The sequence below is a fragment of the Parasteatoda tepidariorum genome, chromosome 6, assembly GCF_982258835.1.
Source record: "Parasteatoda tepidariorum strain Cologne lab strain chromosome 6, Ptep-v5.0, whole genome shotgun sequence".
Lineage (NCBI taxonomy): Eukaryota > Metazoa > Arthropoda > Arachnida > Araneae > Theridiidae > Parasteatoda > Parasteatoda tepidariorum.
Window position 1 is genome coordinate 5,021,863 of NC_141760.1, and position 22,971 is coordinate 5,044,833.

General features: G+C 31.4%; 1 protein-coding gene across 3 annotated transcripts; it reads left to right on the forward strand.

The window, feature by feature from the left end:
* Window positions 1-1,503: 1,503 nt before the first annotated feature.
* Window positions 1,504-22,106, forward strand: LOC107438409 (uncharacterized). 3 transcript variants are annotated; one of them, XM_087165338.1, is made up of 2 exons: window positions 1,504-2,813; window positions 21,972-22,106. In XM_087165338.1, the coding sequence occupies exon 1, from the start codon at window positions 1,600-1,602 to the stop codon at window positions 2,791-2,793; it is 1,194 nt and encodes a 397-aa protein (XP_087021464.1). In that variant the 5' UTR covers window positions 1,504-1,599; the 3' UTR covers window positions 2,794-2,813; window positions 21,972-22,106. The 3 variants fall into 3 exon arrangements, with proteins under 3 accessions (XP_087021464.1, XP_087021466.1, XP_087021465.1); XM_087165340.1 differs by lacking the exon at window positions 1,504-2,813 and adding an exon at window positions 10,697-11,960; XM_087165339.1 differs by lacking the exon at window positions 1,504-2,813 and adding an exon at window positions 15,668-16,979.
* Window positions 22,107-22,971: the final 865 nt, after the last annotated feature.

The window sequence follows — 22,971 nt, forward strand, 5'->3', positions numbered from 1 at the left end:
GTACCTCCCTCCCTCAGTATTCAAAGAGAAACTGCTGGTGTAAATTCATACTATTTGCACAGATTCAAAACCTGGCATACTGACTTCCCACAATTTTTAAATAGCTAATTACTAATCAAAGCAATCATAGTTTTTTTTTTAATTTGCCAGTAAGCTTTATACATACTTTTTAAATTTTTATGCAGTTAAAATCGCTGCAAATCGAATTTATTTTATAAAAAGTTGTAGGTGATGCATAAAATGTATTGTCATTCTAAATCTTTTTTAAAAAAAATACGAAGAAGAGGGCATATGTGTCAGGGCTCGAAAAACCACCCGTCCGCCCGTCCTCGGCTGTCAAAAATTCCACGCGGACAACGAATTTCTCGAATCCGACGTCCGCGCGGACGGCCCTTTTCCCATTAATGTTCATGATACATTTTCAATTTTTGTAGGAATATATCTAAAATTTTGAAGGGTGTCATTAAAATTTAAGATACTAACATCGTTAAACACTAGAAAACTTCAGCCCTCCTTGCCCAAGCTATTTATAAAGACCTAATGCAGCAAAATGACCCACCATACAGCGCATGGTGGAATTGGTGTTTTTTCTGTCTGGGAGTACTGCAGCGGTTAAAATAGGCTTTTCATCAATGAACTTACAAAAAAAAACACATTATGTACTGTTCTTAAACAAGAAGCGTCAAAGGCAATTATGAACATCTACCTAAATGGAAAACCCCCTTCAGATTTCTGTGCAGAAACCTCTAAACACCATTGGCTTGATTGTGGAACTGGCAAACGTCATATTTGATTCATTTAAAAAACGCTGTACCCTCGGATAAATTGACATTTCAGATAACTTGACCTTTGTCATTAAATTATTTCATAAAAGAAATACTAGATTACTATTAGTGACTTAGTATTTCATTTATTACTGTATAGTGTAATCCCAGTATTTGTAATCCTTGTAACTACTAATTCATTGTGCATTTTATATAAATGTTAGTAATAAATAAGAGAAAATTATATTTTTATTTATTTAGAAGCTATGGGTTAGTTTCAAAGGAGGACGGGTACGTTGTTGGACAAGACTTCCTCGGGGACGGGTAAAATTTCTGAGTTTTTTCGAGACCTGATGTGTGTATACTTGTTTCAAGCGTAGTATAATCGATAAATTATGGATAGTTTCCAATTGTGTGCAATATTTTAAAACAAACTGTAAGAAAAGACATCAATTACATTTTAAAAGAGGAACTTCTTTCAGTTGTGCTAATTTTATTGAAGTAACTTAACTCTTTGATTCTCCATACATATCTAATATTTTAGGTTCAAACCATTTTATCTCGTTTAAATTTAATGAATTAAAACAATCTTTTGTTACCTTTTACTAGTGGTATCGAACTCATTGTTCAAAAATAAAGACAGCCTAACTTAAAGATAGTACAAGTTTTATCTTTTTTGCAAAGAAAAAGATAGTGCAAGTATTATCTTATTTTATGATTTTTATCTTAACTTGCAAAAGCATTAACAGAAGTCCATAACTGAGTAGACAAAGTTCCCTCAGTCTTAGTTTCATTTTAGTGTATTCTATTTTTTTCCGAAAAATAATTTAAAAGTATGGCTTCAGACCTTTCAACTTCCTTTCCATTTTTTCCCACTCTTGAATCCTATGTGAAACGTGGAGCAGGTAAATTCACAATTTATTGGAGAATCGAAAATTTTAACCGAGAACCATGTAACAATTTTTGTATTTTTAGTGAAACATTTTTAAATAAAAGCTTGAAATCGGTATGGCAAATCAAATTAGATGTGACAGGAGGGCAGCTACGTGCCTACCTATTAAAAAAAACTATTAATCGTAAACGATTCAACGATTTTTATTCAATTTCTCTATTGGCGCGTTCTGGATGGATTAGCATTTGTGAAAACCTTACGTTCAAAGTTGACAGAGATGATAATGGTAATAAAATTATAGATTTGAAAAAGCTTAAAGAAGATGAATGGATTTATATACCAGATGGCTCTCTCACTGTAAGTTTTCAGATCTGGAACTACAGCACAGTGGAGAGTTTTCAGTCTGTTATGGTTTCCAGATTGAGGAATGAAACAGATTTGTGCCATAGACCCCATCACACGTTTTCAACTCTAAAACCAAATGGTTTATTTCCTTTTCCATTTTGCTTTGAACGACGCGACAAAGCAATGGCAAGTTTAAACAATCAAAACATAAAAGAAATAAAAGCTCAACATACGCAAACTGATACAAACATTAATTTAAAAGATGCGGATGATTTACGTAGACTTTTTACAGAAAAGGAATTTAGTTTCGTAACTCTCCGAACGCCAACCAAGGAGTTTTTTGTGCATAAAGCTGTCCTGTGTGCAAAGTCACCCGTGTTTAATGCAATGCTTGAAAGAAAAATGAAAGAAATTAACTCGAACATAGTGGATATTGACGATATCGACAGCCAAATTATGTCCTTGTTTATTAAATATTTGCATTATGAACCCCTGGGAGATCTTAAATGGAGCGATGCTGTTTCACTATACGGTGTCGCTGCTAGGTATCAGATAGATTCATTAAAAAAGGAAAGTGCTTCACTTCTGAATAGAGAATTGTCTGACGAAAACGTCTGTGATGCTCTGATTCTGGCTGATCTGCATCAAGATGACGATCTTATGAATTACGCTCAAGAGTACTTCTGCATGCATTCCAAAGCCATTCTGACTTCAACACAATGGAGGGTTATTCTTGATCACACTGAACTGGTTACAAAAGTTTTGAGCAAATTGGCCAAGAGTCGGCTCTAAAATCTCTCAAGTTTAACTGGGTAAGTTTCGATTCTTTTTCTTTATCAATCATTTTTTTCGTATATATAAGCCTATTAATTTACGATTAAAATTAGTATTTGTTCAAAATTAGTATTTGTTCAAAATTAGTATATTCATTTTTGCAATCAACAGTGCACAAAAAATGGTATTTAAAATTTGTACCTTTAAAAAAGTCGTATATTTAAAATTAGATTTCTCAAAAACTATTCAACCGTTTTCGCAGAAATTTTGTATTTTGTTATAAATAATTACATTCTATAAAATGACGCAAAAAATTATATAGATTAAAATCCAAATATTTTTGACTATCATTAACTAAATTAATAAAAGATAATGAATATATAAAATTATTTTTGGCATGGAGTTATCCTTAAATAAACTAATTTTAGGGTTGTGTGCAAAAGTTTTCAATCCACCTAAAACAGTTCTCGAGATATGATGAAATACGTAAAATGAATTAAATTTTAACTTAAAGGGATCCAAACTTTCAACTGCTATCCTGACCAAACTATTGTGACCATATTTCCCAGATTGAGGCTACCTCCTATATTTTTGGAGTCAGGAATCTGAATCCGTCGAAAAATGGTGCCTTTCAAAGAAAGTGCATTTCTATGTCCGATTTTGTAACTTAAAATATAGTCTGCACTAATTAATTAGCATATTTGAAGTCATCCCCTCGAATCATTATGATTGAGTCCTAAAACCTGCAGATTCGATCATTAGATCAAAAGTTATTCAGGTGGTCATTTTATTTTTATGGACACTGTACAATGTGAGTGGATATCACCCTGAAAAACTTGTCCTAATATATGGATTTTGACATGCCAAAGGTTAATCTTAATTGTTCAAAGAATTTACTTTAGAATTTATAAATATGCGTATTCATTAGCAGTTATTCATAGTTAGAACTAATGAATGGTCATAAGTGTAACAAATATGCATATTCAGTAGTTCTAACAATAGATTATGTTAAGAAGAAAAAACTATATTTTATGAATAAACATTTTTTATATCAAAAAGCTGACAAAAAACATCGCCTGTGATGATCACTAAGGACATTTACAAATGGCATTAAATGTGGTTTACTAATCAATCAACAATTTACAAAATCTGCTTATTGTGAAAATTGTAGTTGTTTCTGCAACTGACAACTTCGTGTTGAAAGGGTAGTAAGTATATATATTTTAAAACCTTTAATTAAATTTAGTTATGAGATAATAGAGATAATTTAAAATTACCTTGTTAGGACAGACAAATTGCTGCTTTGAGTCCTCCTTCAAGGACATTACTTGCGCAGGAACAAAAGTTACACCAAGTTTGGTATTTTACGATGGCTGTCAACTAGGTCGAGCAGCACTGCAAGTCGGTGCCAACAAAGCGTTTGCAGTTAATATATTCTTACTAGAGCCCAATTTCGTAACGTTTTAAGTACAATTTTTTCGACACAAAACTGTTTAGTGTTTTCCCTATGATGGAGCAGTTAGTAATATATTTTTTCATAGAGCCTAATTTTGCAACATTATCACTACAATTTTCTACACAAAACTGTTTAGTATTTTTTCTGTGATGGGGCATTGAAGGAGAAATTATGAGTATATTTCTTTCTGGAGCCAAATTTTGTAATGTTTTCAGTACAATTTTCCACACAAAACTGTTAAGTGTTTTCTCTGCAATGGGGCATTAAAATAACAATTAGGAATATATCTTTTACTGGACCCAAACTTTGTAACGTTTTCTATACGATTTTCCACCCAAAACTGTTTAGTGTTTTCTCTGTGTTGGGGCATTAAAGTAACAGTTAGGAATATATTTCTTACTGGAGCAAAATTTTGTAACGTTTTCCCTACAATTTTCCACACGAAACTGTTTAGTATTTTCTACTGGAACAATTTTCTAACGTTTTCAATGCAATTTTCTGCACAAAACTGTTTAGTGCTTTCTCTGTGTTGGGAATATAGAAGAGAGAAAGCTTTGTTATATTTTACTGATTATATCGAACTCATTGTGCAAATATAAAGACTGTCTGACTTAAAGATAGTACAAGTTTTACTGATAATTTTCATCTCAACTTGCAAAACATTAACAGAAGTCTATTACAGAGTAGAAAAAACTGCATTAGTCCAACAATTTCGTTGTAATTTATTCTATTTTTTCCTATCAATATTTTATAAGTATAACTTCAGATTCTTCAACTTTTTTTTCACTTGTTCCTAATTTTGCACCCGTTTATGTGAACTATAAAGCACCTAAATTTTCAATTTATTGAAGAATCGAAAATTTTAGTCGAGAACCGTCTAACAATTTTCGCATTTCTAGTGAAATTTTTCTAAATGAAAGCATGAAATCGCATTGGGAAATAATATTAAATACGACAGAAAATGAGCTATATGCCTTCCTATTAAATAGAGAGTTTTTTCAACAGCCCCTCATTTCTTATTCAATTTTCCTATTGATGCGTTCTGGATGGATTAACGTTTGTGAAAACCTTGAGTTTAAAGATGACAGAGATGATAATGGTAATAAAATTACAGATTTTAAAAAGCTTGAAGAAGATGAATGGATTTAGATACCAGATGGCTCTCTCACTATAAGTTTTCATATCTGGAACTACAGCACAGTGGAGAGTTTTCAGTCTGTTATGGTTTCCAGATTGAGGAATGAAACAGACTTGTGCCATCGACCCTATCACACGTTTTCAACTCTAAAATCAAGTGATTTGTTGCCTTTCCCATTTTTCTTTGAGAGACACGACTATGCAATGTCAAGTTTAAACAGCCAAAACACAAAAGAAATAAAAATTCAACATACGCAAACTGATACAAACATTAATTTAAAAGATGCGGATGATTTACGTAGACTTTTTACAGAAAAGGAATTTAGCTTCGTAACTCTCCGAACGCCAACCAAGGAGTTTTTTGTGCATAAAGCTGTCTTGTGTGCAAAGTCACCCGTGTTTAATGCAATGCTTGAAAGAAAAATGAAAGAAATTAACTTGAACGTAGTGGATATTGATGATATCGACAGCCAAACCATGTCCTTGTTTATTAAATATATTTGCATTATGAATCCCTGGGAGATCTTAAGCAGAGCGATGTTGTTTCGCTATTGTCGCAGCTAAGTATCAGATAGATTCAAAAACTGTCTGACGAAAACGTCTGAGATGCTCTGATTCTGGCTGATCTGCATCAACATGACAATCTTATGAATTACGCTCAAAAGTATTTCTGCATGCATTCCAAAGCCATTCTGACTTCAACACAATGGAGATGTATTCTTGGTCATACTGAACTGATTACAAAAGTTTTGTGCAAATTGGCCGAAACTAGGCTCTAAAATCTCTCTATTCTTTTATGGTCAAAGTTAATATTAATTCTAAGTTAGTGTCGTCATTTTTGCAATGTACAGTGCGCACAAAAATATGATTTTAAATTTGCATATTTAAAAAATCGTATGTTAAAAACTCAATTTTTAAAAAACTATTCCACCGATTTCGCTCAAATTTTGTATTTTGCTGTATAAAATTGGAATCTTTAAGATGATGTAAAATATTATGTAAATTACTGTACAAAACTTTTTGACTATTATTAAATGAAATAATAAAAATAATGAATAGTTAAAATTGCTTTTTGCATAGAATTATCATTAAATAACCGAATTTAGGAGTTCTAGTGCGACGTAGACAATGTACCTGCCTCAAAATTCATTAAAATGCAAAGAGAAGCTACCGATGTAAATTTATACTAATTGCAGTTGTTTTTTTTTAAATTGACAGTACTTGAATTATGTTTTACACATACTTTTTAATTTTTTTTATGTATAATGGTAGTCAAAATCGTTGCAAATCGTATATGTTTAATCAAAAGCTATTATAGATGCTTAAGATTTATTGTCACTCTGAATCTTAAAAAAATAATAATAATAATAAGTGGGCATATACAGTATACGTGTTTCAAGCGTAATATAATTGTGAAATTACTGATAGTTTTCCAATTGTGTGTAATATTTTAAAATAAACTGTAAGAAGAAACATCTTATCACAGATTAAAAGCAGATATTTTTTTTTTGTTGCTAATTTTATGCAAGTTATTTAACTGGTTCATTCCTCAGACCTTTCTATTATCTTAAGTTAAAACCATTTTTACTAGTTCAAATTCAATCAATGTTTTGTTTCCTTTTGTTGTTGATATTAAACTTATTGTTCATCTTCATTTGTAAAGGCCTTATATTTAAAGTTGACAGAGATGATAATGGTAGTAAAATTATAGATTTGAAAAAGCTTAAAAAAGATTAATGGATTTATTTACCAGATGGCTCTCTTACTATAAGTTTTCAGATCTGATACTTCAACACAACGGAAAATTTTCAGTCTGCTATGGTTTCCAGGTTGAGAAATGAAACCGATTTGTGCCATAGACCCCTTCAAGCGTTTTCAACTCTAAAACCGGATGATTTGTTTTCTTTCCCATTTTGCTTTGAACGGCATGACTATGCAAGGACAAGTTTAAACAGCCAAAACATAAAAGAAATGAAAACTCAACATACGCAAACTGATACAAACATTAATGTAAAAGATGCGGATGATTTACGTAAACTTTTTACAGAAAAAGAATTCAGCTTCGTAACTCTCCGAATGCCAACCAAGGAGTTTTTTGTGCATAAAGCTGTCCTGTGTGCAAAGTCACCCGTGTTTAATGCAATGTTCGAAAGAAGAATGAAAGAAACTAACTCGAACGTAATGGATATTGATGATATCGACAGCTAAACCATGTCCTTGTTTATTAAATATTTGCATTATGAACCTTTGGGAAATCTTAAAGGGAGCGACACTGTTTCGCTATACAGTGTCGCTGACAAGTATCTGATAGATTCATTAAAAAAGGAATGCGCTTCACTGCTGAATAGAGAATTGTCTGACGAAAACATCTGAGATGCTCTACTTCTGGCAGATTTGTATCAAGATAACTATCTTATGAAAAATGGTCAAGAGTACTTCTGCATGCATTCCAAAGCCATTCTGACTTCAACACAATGGAGGGATTTTCTAGTTCATACTGAACTGGTTGCAAAAGTTTTGTGCAAATTAGCGGAGACTAGGCTCTAAAATCTCTCAGGTTTAACTGGGTAAGTTTCGACGTTTTTTTTTTTTTATCACTTACTTTTTTAAAAATTATAAGCATATTCTTTTATGGTCAAAGTTAATATTAATTCAAAGTTAGTGTCGTCATTTTTACAATATACAGTGTGCACAAAAACAGTATTTTAAATTTGAATATTTAAAAAATCGTATATTTAAGACTCGATTTCTCAAAAACTATCTCACCGATTTCGCTCAAATTTTGTATTTTGCTGTATAAAATTACATTCTTTTAAATGATTTGAAATAATATATAAATTACTATTCAAAATATTTTGACTATTTTTAAAGGAAATAATATAGCAAATAATGAAGAGTTAAAATTACTTTTTGCATAGAATTATCATTAAATAAACGAATTTAAGAATTGTGAGTAAAGTTTTCCAATTCACTTAAACAGTTCTCGAGATATGGTGAAATACATTAAAAAAAAGTGTAAAAAAATTTTATTAACTTTAATGGGTCCAAATTTTATTCCAACTATTGTGACCATATTTCCCGGATTGAGGCTACCTCCTATATTTTTAGTGTCAGAAATCAGACTCCTTCGAAAAATGATGTATTTATTCAGAGAATGTTTTTTCTGTGTCCGATTTCTTTACTCAAAATATTAATTGCACTAATTAATTAGCATATTTTAAGTTACTCCCTTGAACCTTTGAGACTGAATTCTAAAGCGTGAAAATCTGATCATTAGATCAAAAGTTATTCGGGTGGTCCGTTTATTTTTATGAGCACTGTGCAATGTGAGTGGATATAATACTGAAAAACTGATCCTGATAAATATTTTTATTATTATTTTACCAATCCTAATTCAAGCAGTTATTCATGGTTAGAACTAATGAATACGCATAAGTGAAACAAAAATGTTCATTTAGTAGTTCTAACAAAAGATTAAATCACAGAAAAGGAAACAAAAACCTATTTCTTATCAATAAACATTTTTTGTACCAAAAAGCTGACAAAAAATATCGTCTGTAATGGTCACTAAAGACATTTACAAATTGCATTAAATTTGGTTTACTAATCAATCTACAATTTATGGAATATGCTTATTTTGTAAATTGTAGTTGTTCTGCAACTGACAACTTTGTGTTGAAAGGTAAGTAAGTATATATATATTTTAAAACCTTTAGCCAAGTTTAGTTTGTTAGATAATAGAGGTAGTTTAGAATTACCTTGGCAGGGCAGACCAATTGCTGCATTGAGTCCTCCTTCAAGATTGTAACTTGAGCTGGAACAAAGGTTACACCAAATTTGGTATTTTATGGTAGCTGAGGCTGACAACTATGTTGACTAGTACTGCAAGTTGATTTCGAACAAAACATTGCAGTTTTACTTTTATTAGAACCCAATTTTGTAACATTTAAACTCCAATTTTCCACACAAAACTATTTAGTGTTTTCTCTATGAAAGGAAGGGAGCAGTTAGAAGTATATTTCGTACTAAAACCTAATTTTGTAACATTTTCACTACAATTATCCACCCAAAACTGTTTAGTGGTTTCTCTGTGATGGGGTATTAAGGGAGCAGTTAAGAATATATTTCTTACAGGAGCCCACTTTTGTAACGTTTTCACTAAAATTTTCTGCACAAAATTGTTTAGTACTTTTTCTGAGAAGGGGACAATAAAAGAGCAGTTGTCATATTTGGTACTGGATCCCAATTTTGTAACGATTTTATTGCAATTTTCATTTACACGGGGCACTTACTCGGTGCTATACTAGAAAAACAATTGCAGAGTGATTAATATACTCAAATTTAGCAGAGCATCGTACTGTTTGTCTAAGATAAGTACTCTGACCGCCACTAAGTCTGCGGAAGTCTGGTGCTATGGAAACAAGAAGAGGGCATTTCAGGGAGGGTGGCTTCGATGAAGAGGTCTCCTTTTCTTTCGCCCAAACCAGTCCTGAAGAGGGACCCCGCATCCCTACTTGAAATAATTATACCTCGCTACCATAGTCACTGCCACAACTCCAGACGAATGTCTGGCAGAGTACCTATCGTAGACAAGCAGTACGAACTGAGTTGGAACATAGGAAGGAAAATGACTGTCAGGAGAGGCGTCACCTGTGAACCGGTTGTTGGACAACTATTAAGTTCAGGATCTTCCGCCAATCGCCATTTTATTCCCTATTTCTATGCCGAAATATGTTTGCAGATTGAATCACCATAGATAATATAAACGTATTCTGAAAGAAATATCTTAGTATAACTGTTTATCAATCGTGCAAAAATGCAGAACAAACAAACAAGACAAATTCTTCTACTCCTCCCCAACCCCAGCACTGGTTGTACCTCTAAATGTTGCTTTTACCTTTATACACAGGCATCGCCCTAAACATTGATGAACTAGTTTGCATTGCGTCTAGGGAAGTTATGTCTATGATCTATTTTTTGTATTATCATAAACTTTTTTTTTGAATTTATGTAAATTTTTATGTCTCAGTCTATAATCAGTTGTTTAGTTCATATTTCCTACAGATTTCTTGTTTCCACGATTAATTTTCCAATTATAAACATACAACTGATGATATCTTAATATCTGAAAGGTCATTTTATTTTAATCTCCTGAAAGAAACTAGCATTTTTCTCACATAAAAACCAAATAAATCGTTAATAAGAATGAAGTTTCGTTTTCAAGTTGATACGGGACTCTTTTATGTACGCAAATCAATTATGCTGGGTTAAAGATAGCGCAACATTTCTTAATGATAAGATAATTTTATCATAGCAACGAAGTCAAGATGAACAGTTTATGCCATATCAAGTATTAAACTAAAGTAAGGAACGTGTAATCTACGATCGTGTCATTTTCATTTGATTTGTTTGATTATTTATATCCACTTTTACTTTTAACTATGGGTGATGAAGCATTCGGATTCACAATTTATTGGAGAATTGAAAATTTTATTGGTGAACCATCAAATAGGTTTCGCATAAATAGTGAAATATTTCGAATCGAAAGCATGCCATCGAACTGGCAAGTTATTTTAAGGATGAACGAGGGTTACCTGGTTGCTTACCTTAATCTAACTAATCCCGAGTTACTTATTGCTCACTATTCCTTGTTCTTATTAACGAGTTCAGGATGGATTACCATTTTCGAAAACGGTAAAAAAAGGTTCAAAGCTGGCGAGGATGGTCATGGTAATGTTTTAGTAGATTTCAAAAAGCTTACAGAAGAAAAATGGGTTTATTTACCTGATGGATCCCTCACAATAAGTTTTCGAATTTGCAACGAATATATAACAGAGTCTTCTCAGTCTGTTATGGTGTCCAGGTTAGGAAAGGAATGCAACTTGAACAATCGACCTATTCTAACTTTTTCAACTTTAAAACCGAGTGATATGTTTCCATTTCCATTTTCCTTCGAACTTCCTATCAATGCAGCGACTCATTTTAAAATTCAGAATAAAAGCGATGCAAAAATTCAACAAACGCAGACTGATGATACTTTTGATGATCTGGATGAGTTACGTAGTCTGTTTAAAAAGAGAGATTTCAGCTTGGTAGATCTCAGAACACCAACCCGAGAGTTTTCTGTGCTCAAAGCTGTCTTGTGCACCAAGTCACCAGTGTTTAAAGCTATGTTCGAAAGAAAAATGAAGGAAAATGAATGTAACGTAGTCAACATTGATGATATCGACAACCAGACTATGTCCTTGTTTGTTAAATTTTTGAACTTTGAACCTTTAGATGAACTCGGATGGTCCACTGCTCTTTCTCTATATTTTGTTGCTGATAAATATCAAATAGGTATACTAAAAGAACGATGTGTTACTGTTTTGAAGAAAGACGTATCAACAGAAAATGTTTGTGATCTTCTTCTTCTGGCTGATTTACACCAAGACGATGATCTTATGAAGTACGCTCAAGAGTACTTTTGTCAACATTCCAAAGTCATTTTGAGTTCAACACCTTGGAAAGACATTTTGGGTCATACTGAACTTGCTGCAAACGTTTTATGCAAATTGGCTGAAACTATGCATTAACATGACTTAAGTTATGGGTAAGTTTAGAACATCTTCCTCCTTAAGTCTTTTTTCTTCTTCTTTTGGTAATGAATAAATTTTTACTGCCCTTAGTTAGGAAATCGAAATAGTCTATAACTGTTTTTTAAGTATAAATGTGTTCGTGTAATCTTGCAGAATAACTTATATTCGGCTTGGCGAGTAGTTGTTTTCATGTCAAAATTAAGCATTCGTTTCCGATTAATAATACAAATTTAAACAACTGTTGGTTTTCATTAGATTAACATTTTCAATTTTATGAAAAGAGATAAAGGTAAAAGTAAGGGTCTTACACTTTTATTAACTGGAGGTAGCAATAATAGTTTAGTATAATTCTATAGGCCACATATCTGCTAAGAAATGGTAAATATAAGGAAATAATATTTTTGAATTATGAATTGAAAAGAAAGTTTCGGATTTATTCTTTTAGAAAGTACATAAAAATATATGTTTATAAAGAAAGAAAGAAACTTGCAGAATTAAAGAATCTAAAAAGTAGTGTTAATTATGAGGAAGTTATCACAGTGAACAGTAATGTTTCAGTATGCTTGTAAAGAATCGGAAATATTATAAGAGGTTGAAGCAAATGTAGATATATCAGAAAAGAAACGTGGCAAAGCAGAAGGAAAAAAAAGAATTATTGACATGGTTTGAAATAAATTGAATTAAATACATGTTATGCAATTTTTAAAATGTCGGTGAAGTTATATTTTAACAGAAATTTTTTAAAAAAATGCTTGGTTTTCGATATCCCAAATTTTTGATATTACTAATCTTTTAGTGTCTCCCTTCATGGTGTCTTTTACTGTCTCCATCGTAGTTTGGGTGTACTTAATTTTAAGTTTGTTAGTTTTTTCTAAGTTGGGAATGGGATAAATTTTGATTCATGGTAAAATTGTCTTGTTTTTAAGCACTTGTATTTTATATTGTCATCGGGTACAGAGCTGTTAATAAATATTGCGCAAGCTAACAAAAGGGGGAAAAGGAATAAAAATTACTAAGGATAACTTCCCTTCAGCAATATATTGCTAAATTCTGTTAGTAGTGAGTTGGAGATGATTTAAATTTGAATTGTCATCAGACACAGCATTCCATTGAAGATTTGAGCTCTCTAGTTAGAAGGAATTTCAACTGATGACAAAACCCCTGTGGTGGTATTGAGGTATTGAGTTTAAGTACTCTACTTACAGTAATCAAAAAGGAATTTAAAATTTTCATTGTCATTCAACATACTGCCGTGCAATTGAAAAATTAACGTAAGAGACAGAAAATCAAAACTGAGATTTTTATCTATTTGGCATCTTTATATGGTAAGCTACATAAAGCAAAAAAAATAAATTAGAAAATAAATTTTATTATATCAGTTTTTTTTAAAACTTCTTATTTAGCGTTATTTATATAAAATAGAAGGAGAAAAGTTGTCCAGCCACTTTTCTCCTTCGTCTCCTTCTTTTTCACTTTTGAATTCCTAAAATGACAATAAGCATTTGCTCATAGCAGTCTGAAAGCGATTGAAAATATGCATTTTTTTACGGCTAGGGGCTCTGGTGACTATTTCAGTACACTATCTTTTTGGAAAATGGTTAAAAATTCATTTACAAGATACCGCTCTTACAGATACGAAAATTGGCTAATAAAACACTGTAAAAATATACTTTATGGATCACATTAATAATGCATTCATTTTGATGTTTAATTGAGTTAAAAAGGAAATACCATTACGAAAAAAATAACCCCTGTTCACCAACCTCTATTACTGCTTCGCTTTAATTGTTGTTTCTTAGCATAAAACCGTTTTTGTTTTTACGAAAGTAGAAATTATTCATTTAGAATATATGTACTATGAAGAAATCAGCTTGAGTACGCTAGTATCAAGCTCCTACTTTACTGCTCCTATCATTGATCGCATGACAAAGATTTGTAATTTCATTCTCAAAGATTTATATACATTTGTAATTAATTTATATCGCGATTTTATTAAGATTTATTTGTAAACAAAAATTGTTTTTCTAATAATTTTTTTTTTAAAAAGTATCATTAAAAAAAAGGTTATAACAAATTTCGCGAGTTCACATCCTCATTTTAATATTTTCGATTACAAAACTGACATATCAAATACAATTTTAGGATGCATTGCATTGTTGCATTGCATGCATTGCAACAGTCATCATGAAGCTGATCTTTCTGCTCTAAATCATTTAAAGAATCTCTTTAACTGTGATTTATAATATTGTAACAAATTTGTATATATGCGTGTTTAATTTTGTGGATATTCTTTTGTAATGAGACTAAATACCTCAGACGGTCCAACACCTCCTAGAATAAGGAAGGCCTCAGCACGGATCAATTTAGTAGTCAGATTGCTGGCAGAGTTCAGTGCGTTGTGGAAAATGCTTAGAATCATAATGAAAAAGGCATCTTTTAACTAATCAGAAATTTTATTAAGCAAGAAAAATCATAACTTATCTTAAACATCATAAAAGAGAAACAATCCTCTCCATTACATGAGGTAACGAATTCAATACATACAGTCATGAAAATCAAAAGAAACAAACTCCAAATCCAATCTTGATTTGTTATATATATATGCAAAATAACAGTTGCATAATGAGGGTACTTACACACTCAAAATTAATACTATTCAAATTCTGTCTTTAAACTATTTTTAAATGTTCGAACTCCCTCTTTCAGAGGTTTTTCGAACTCGTGATCTCTGACTCTTACTCGAACCTTGTTCATCGAAATTCATAGTCTGACACAGATGTGACGAAGTAAACTGCGCAGTTGATGAAAAATTAAAAAGATGTTATTACGTTCGGGGTACTAAGCTGCGCAGTGGTTGAAAATACGAAATATGTCATTACGTTTGGACTACTAAAGGATATTTATGGTAACCCGTGCAGAGACCATCTCTTTTCTAGGAGGTGTTGGACGGTCCCTAAATAAAAAAAATTGATATTTAAATTAATTCAACGTAATTTACAGAGAAAATGATACCTATTGCATTTCTTATGGAAGACCATTTGGCGACATCTATGCAGACATAGCAATAATTTTTTTGTGTTGGCGATATTTGGCGAGTATTTTGGAATCATGATAGTTCTGGGAAATTGGGAGCTTCGAAGCAATAGAACCAATATTTACGGGATTATATGGGAATTGTCTAGAACCATGTCGAAAGTTCCGAGGTTCCAACGTTTAGCTATTAATCGCACCCCCTTTCCCACCCTTAATTCGATTATTTGAGATGAAGTAGAAAATAATTTAACTGTATCAGTCAGTCAGAGCTGAGTAGAGAGATTATTAGTCTGTGAGGAGTTTTGTATAAGTTTTAATACTTTTTAATTATTAAAAAAATTTTGTGTAATTTAAAAAAAAATATTTAAAAATAAATCTAGGAAAAGGTCTTTTAAAGTCTTTTTAAGCACCACCTGTCTTTTTAAGGAAATAAAGTAAACAATCGCATTAAAGAAATATATTCCGCACATTCTGGTGTTAATCAATGATTTAAGATGCCATAATAATATTGTCTTGCAATTCATATAAATTACGTTTTAAGAAAAATTTATTCTTAATGCTCAACTTGATTAATATTAGGAAGTTTGACGTAGATAAAAAGATTAGGGGTGACGAATTTTCACTGACATTGAATAAATTTTAGATATCAATATTTATTTTTCATTTACAGATAAGATATAATGCCCTTTTTAACACCTGGATAAAGTCATATAAAGAAACTAGTTTAGGAATGAAAGTTAAAAAGGCTCTGATTGTGACTCCCTTATTAAAATTATTTAGTTTTTATAATTACAATCCATGGCGACTATGGCAATCTCTGGAAAAAATATGGATTCACGTGGTCTCACATGCTTTTGGAGGATTGAAAATTTTAATATTACATCAGGCAGTGATTTTACATTACTGTCTCCTTCATTTTACGCTATAGAATATTTATCAGAATATTCCATAGAAATAGCAGAGAAAGGAGACTATTTGGCAGCATATCTCTATATGGAAAACAATCCGAAGCCCTGGACTGTTCATTTTTCATTGTCACTATTAAAAGGCTCGGATTGGGATCCTATTGTGACTAACACAAAATATACATTTAAAAAGGGTGGTGATGTTTGCAGTGTGCCTAAGATGGTGAGTTTGCAAAATTTGAAAGAAGACAAATGGATATATTTGCCCAATGGATCATTGACAATTAGTTTTCGCATATGGATCAAAAGACTAAACTATGAAGATAATCAGTGTCTGATAATATCGAGAATGGAAAATGGAACAGATTTGTGTCACAGACCAACAGAATATTTCTCAAATTTGAAGCCAATTCATTTTACATACTTCCCTACTTCTTACGAATTTCAGTCCAACAAGCAGCTACTCGGCAATGAATATCACACAACAAAAGAAGTAAAAACTCAACTCACTCAAACCGATACAAATCTTGATTTCAAAGATACTGATGAGTTACTCAGGTTCTTTAGAGAGAAAGATTTCTCTTTTGTTACCCTCAGAACATCGAACCGAGATTTTTTGGTGCATAAAGCTGTCCTGTGCGCTAAATCTCCGGTCTTCAATGCAATGTTTGAGAGAAAAATGAAGGAGGGTGACAGTAACATGGTAGACATTGACGATATTGATAGTCAGACAATGGCAACACTCGTTCAGTTTCTTCATTTTCAGCCATTGGGGGATTTAAAGTGGGAATCTGCTGTTACTTTGTACTATGCTGCCGATAAGTATCAGATAGATTTACTAAAAAAAGAGTGTGTCCTGCTGTTGAAAAAAGAATTATCCGTCGAAAATATTTGCGATGCTTTACTTATTGCTGATTTGCATCAAGACAAGAATCTTATGAGTTGTGCGCAAGAATATTTTTGCAGAAACTTCACTTTAATTTTTATCTCAAAAGAGTGGAAGGACTTTTTATGTCACACTGAATTAGTTGCAGAAGTTTTGCATAAGTTAGCGGAAAACGTGTTCTGCCATAGCACATAATTGAAATCTTTTCGGTAAGTTTGAACATCGTTCTGTCTTCTGAGCAATTATCTTTTTCAAATGTACTCTCAAATGGTTAATATTCGTGTTAAATCCCATCGACCAAAAACAAGCAATGAAGCCAAACAAGCAATGTTTTGCTGACCAATAATAGAAAATGGTACTTTTCCATCTCGCCGGCGCAGGTGATAAAGTTGCCAATGCAAACTTACTGAGTTCTAGTAAATTCAGTTGTTTTTTTTTTAAGTGACATTTTTAAAACAAAATAAATAAATAGATAAAATAGCCGAAATTAGTTGCTCCGGCGAAATTGAAAAGTACTTGGAAAACTATGAGCCAATATATAATTCATTTAAGTCTCTTTACTGAAAAAGCTCTTTTTCAGTTGCGAAAATATAATGATTTAGAAGTACTTTTATATTTAGTCACTTTTGCAAATAAACTCTGCTGCAGTTTTTTAATCGTTTGTTCTAAAATCTTAATTTTAATGTATTTTCTCAGAAAAAAAAATTTTTTTTTTGTTTCCCGGATTTAAATTTTATTAAATGCACACAGGTAACGATTTATTGTCAATATGGCGGTATTCATACAAACTTTCCTGGTTGAAGAGATGTTACACAGTGTCAATATTCGTCAAATAATAATCAACGCTATCATTCGTCAAAATAAAATACTTAAACTATTTATTTTCTGATTAAGATAAGTCTAATGTATTAATATTCAGATTATAAATAGAAAAATGCGAGTATTTCTTTTGATACAAAAGTATGTTTCTTTATTTTTTGATATCTTAAGATCCTATTTGATAGATGAATTCAAATATTATAAAAATATTTAAATAATAAAATAAGAAATAAAACTAGGTTTTAAAAAACTAAATTCCTAAAGGAAGAAATAAAAATTTTCAGATTTACTGATTTATGGCTTTATTATTCTTTTACCTATTTTTTTGAAGAAAAACTGCTTGAACAAAAATTTAATTTCTGACTTACAGTTTCACTTTATAGTGACAAAAGAAAAAATACGAGTTCTTCAAGAACCTTGTATACGCTAACCCTCAGATCAGGAAAAAAAAAGAAGAAAAAAAACGGAAAGGAAAAAATAATTATAGTGAAACAATTTCATTTGTACCTGGTTTTCAAAGAAAGAAAAATATTCTAAACCAAATTGTTTAACCACAAAATGTTTATGTTTTAAGAAATATTTCTACATTATGCTATAACTGTTTAAAAAAACCTTGGTGGTCATGAATAATTTTTTCCTCTAAGCTTAAATTAAATAAGTTTTTTTAAAAAAATTTTTATTTTGATGTATATTTTTTGTCCTAATGCTAACTGGATGTTATTTTTAAAGGATTATATTCTATTTTAACAAATATCAAAAGTCCAATTATTATATTATTTTCAGTATGAAGCGTTATTTTTGTTGTGGAGTTATATAATATACAGTACTTTATATTTATTCAACTTTAATTGCTAAGTAAATTTAAAAGATAAAAAAATTGGTTTTAGCGGAAACATTAATTAAATAAATACCATATTTTCTGTTATTTTAAACGCTTGCTACAGTTTCAATACAGTCCAACTCAGTTGAGACACTGTTCACAAATGTGATATTGTCTTTTATAACAAGAACATAGGGCTCGAGATAATTCGATAGAAAAAGAAGGTTAGTCGTTAATCCGAAAATTATCAAAAATAAAAGCTGTAATATATAAAAAACGAATTGTACTGGAAAAGGTTTAAAAACTGCTTACGTCTTTTTGCAATTTCACTGAAATAGCTTCTTTCCCTTCTCTGCCGGATTCTATATTTTATAAATATTTAGTCAAGAATATAATGCACATAGGCAGATGAAATAATTTAAGAATAGAATCTTTTTAATTGTTTGTATAACAACATCCTATGCGAGCTGTTGAATTGTGCGATTCAAGGCAGGACATATAAGAGAAATCATATTGTTTCTCTTTATTATTTATTGACATATAATTTTTGAACGCATTTAAAAAAAAATATGTTTTTAAACCCCTTTACTGATGAAATTTCTACAAATTGCAGAATCATTTCCTTTTGACACCTTCCCTAATACATATAATTTTCTAGAAGTTTTGTAAAATTCTTCATAAAATCCAAATTATGCTCTTAATAATAGCATTTCATGAAGGCTTTTTAACTTTCGACCAACCTTTTATGGGACATTTCCTCGTTAAATCTGTAGACCCATAATAAATGAATCCAAATGTTTAATCAGCAATAAGTAATACCCCCATCTTAAAATGAGCAAAGCGATCAAATTTATATTATGTATTATTTCTATGCAATTTCTTTTTATTTATTATTATTATTTTTGAAGAAAAAGTATTAAAATTATCAATTAAATAATTTGGTAAAAAAATATTAATTATAATAATTAATACAAGTTTGTTTGAGATAATCTTGAGAGTTATCTCAGGAGATTCCACCAAGACAAACTTTAGATTTTAATTCAAAAAACAAAGAAACTTTTGATTAATTTAATACGTAGATTGAATTTTTTTTATCTTAAACTTACAGATTAGATTACCTCTATCAGCATTCAGAACAATAATTAAACTAGATGTTATTGTACTATCTGCAGCGAAAAAAGTTATGTTATAGTTCTAGTCTCGTTTAAATTTGAGTATATATATTTTATATCATAATGGTATTATCAGTAGAAAATTACGCTGATCCAAATGGCTTTACTTGCTATTGGAGAGTTGAAATCTTTAAAGCCAGTCCTAATTTATCTGTTGAAAATCCATCCTTTGAAATCAAAGAGCTGAAATCAAAATTGTACTTAGAAATCGCACAGAAAGTTAATAAAAATTTAAGATAAAAGCATTTTAAAAATATTCAAAAATGTATTGCGGATCTATTTGTCTTCCTTGAATATTTAAAAAAAGGTTTGAATGATAAAAATTACTTTACATACTCGTGTTATCTTTTTTTCTTTCAAAATTTTATTGATAAGATAAAGTAATCTTTAATGTGCAATCCAATCCAATGTTATTTCATAATGGCACGTATTCTTTATCAACAGAAAGATAAGCAATAGCGAAATCGATACCAAAAGAATAAATTAAAAACTTATGTCTATAACAATCATTTATTTATTTTTCAATTTGAAATATTTTTTGTAGTTGTTAACTTTCATCAAAAATTTTTAATTTAAACAAGCTATAACATCTATCAATTAAACAGTCCCACAGTGGACTGATCATTGAGACACGGTTTCCAGTAGATCACCGAAGTCAAGCATCACTGACTGCGGTCAGTGAGCGGGTGGGTGACCCACTTGGATCAGTCTGCGTAGGGACCGAGGGTGTGCGGTATTGTTCCTCGTTAAACTGCGCTACCGTAAAGTGCTCGACTTCGCGCGCAGGTCGTTGGGCTACCGAAGCGGGGGATGTCTTCGGATCATCCTCAGGGATGTTTCCCAGACAGTCGCCAATAGCCCATTGTGCAGCTCTAGTGCGACGTAAAATGAACTACAACAACTATCATTTAAACAATTCATTTATTTAATAAACTATATTCAATTCGATTTCCAACTATAGTTCATTAAATAGATATTGTCAAGAAACTAAAGCTGTGAGATATCATTTGATTAAAAAACTTTATTCGCTTCCAAAAACATACAACTTGGAAATAAAAGTCAATATCTTTCAAGCTCTCAAAAATAGGCGGACATTTTCAAGACTTGGCAGACGAAAATGATTAGACAATATGAGAAAAAACAAAAGTAATTTAATAAAATGAAACCAAATATTGACAGATATGAAAAAAAGATGGGAAACAAAGCCAAAAAAAAAAAAAAAAAAAAAAAAAAAAAAACTCGTATGCCGAAAGTAAGAGCAGAGTATTCTCTCTCGGCAACCAATGTTATCCAGTATTTTTCATACTTTTATTTTCAATTTTTCGTTGGCAACTTAATGTTTTATTTTTCAAATCGCTTTTGTTTCTTCTCATTCACGTTTGGCAAGTCTTGAAAATGGGCACCTTATTTTTGAGCGCTCGAAACATGTCGACCTTTGTTTCCAGTATGTATAATTTTCGAGGCGAATGAAAATTTTTTTAATCAAGTAATGTTAGTTGTTTATAAGCGATTGTCGATAAGATAACCGTAATTGCAAACCTCAAAACCTTAATGAGGTCGTTTGATGCTGTTGAATTTCTATACCGATAATAATATCGTGATCATTATTGATAACTACCAATGTAATAATTATGGTTTTAATTATGGTAATAAAGAAGTATATCGAATGAGACTACTAGAGCAGGGAATGTTGCATTAGTTAACTAGCGTAAAAGCAAATAGGTTTATAGTAAACGGCCTAAAATAAATCAGATTAGTTGAACAATGATTGATATACTTCCTAATTGCCTTCTAAGTATCAGGGCTTATTTCATTTTAATTTATAACCGTCGTTGAACAGCTGACCCAATTTTGGATTTACGACTACTAATGTTCAACTCTGTAGCATTGTAATTTTGAAACCAATCTAGAAGACAAGGTAACTCACGGTTCAATAATTTAGGTATTACCCTTCGCATAGGACTTATTGATGGAATGAACTTGCATTTGCATTACTTGCAAAGAATCACGAAAATCTTCCACGATTAGCCTGGTGACTCTAACACCACCACTGAGGATATTTTAAGTCAGCAATGTAGTCGGAGCGAAATTCATATCGACCAGCTATCGCTGGGATTCGAACCTGGTTCACCTCATTGGAAGGAGAACGCTCTCTCTTCTGAGCCACCACGGTTCTGTCAGAGCTCCTTGTGGTAATCCTTATAGGTATAAGACTTGTGAGAAAATGCTCACAGACTTTTCCAATTGTGGATTGCAAAATGACAGCGAGACTTCGCTAAGCCAGATTTTTCAATTAACCTCAGACATTTGCATTTATTCTATTGTTATTCTTCTAAATATTTAAATTTGTTATTCTTCCAAAACTTTTATGATTTTTTTTTTCCTTTCAGATGCTTGAGATGACAAGAGATTATTTAGAAATGCCTTCAAGCCAAAATGAAATCTTCAAAGCCATGAATTTTGTTACCTATATTAAAAATATAATAAATGATTTTGATTTCCAAGTTTGAAAAAACTATATACAATTCGGGAAAAATTATATGTTTGTCCAATTATTTTCCCTATCTGTCTTTATTACCGAATAATAACACAGGCCTGCGATGAAAAAAATACAAGGGGTCTGATAGCTGAACTTAATGTATTTTATGGTGCTGAAATGGAAAATAATAATGAAAAATGTCCATCACATCACGTTTCTTAGAAAAATTCAATTTTACTGGAATTTTTATGAACATTTACCATAAAAAAACTTTTATTTTTGAATTTCTTCCCTTTTTGATGGACCAGCATTCTACTTTGGTCAAATCTACAAAAGTACCACTCTATCACTACTTCCTGTCACCGTCCCTTTCTCTGTAATAATCTCTCTCTACCAATATAGCGTCGCGAGAATCCTTATCTAGGTCCGCTGACCTCTCAGAAACACTAGCAAGCGTTATAGGGAGTCATTTTAAGGTTTGCTTTCTTCTGTGCGTTTCGTGAAACATGGCTTTGAGTTCAAGACATTGTGAAAATTTCCCAGATGACATCTGTTATACATGCCGCGAATATAGTGTAGTTAAAAATCGCATAAGGAGCATTACAGACTATGTAAGACAACTGTATCGCGCATATTTTGACATGAAACTCGGAGATCAGGACAAATCTTGGGCACCTCATAAAGTTTGTGTACAGTGTCTCAATGATCTAAGCTTATGGCATCAAGGAAGGAAGACTGCTTTACGATTTGGAATTCCTATGACGTGGAGAGAGCCCCCAAACCACTTTGATGATTGTTATTTTTGTTCCTGCCATGTTCGTGGGTATAACCGAAAATATCAAAGTCTAATATCTATACCCGGCTCTCGTCCTGAACAAAATAAAATATATTGACCACAGCTGGGCCATTTG

Coding starts and splice junctions, on each gene's coding strand:
- LOC107438409 (XM_087165338.1), top strand. CDS start 1,600: ATGGCTTCAGACCTTTCAACTTCCTTTCCATTTTTTCCCACTCTTGAA.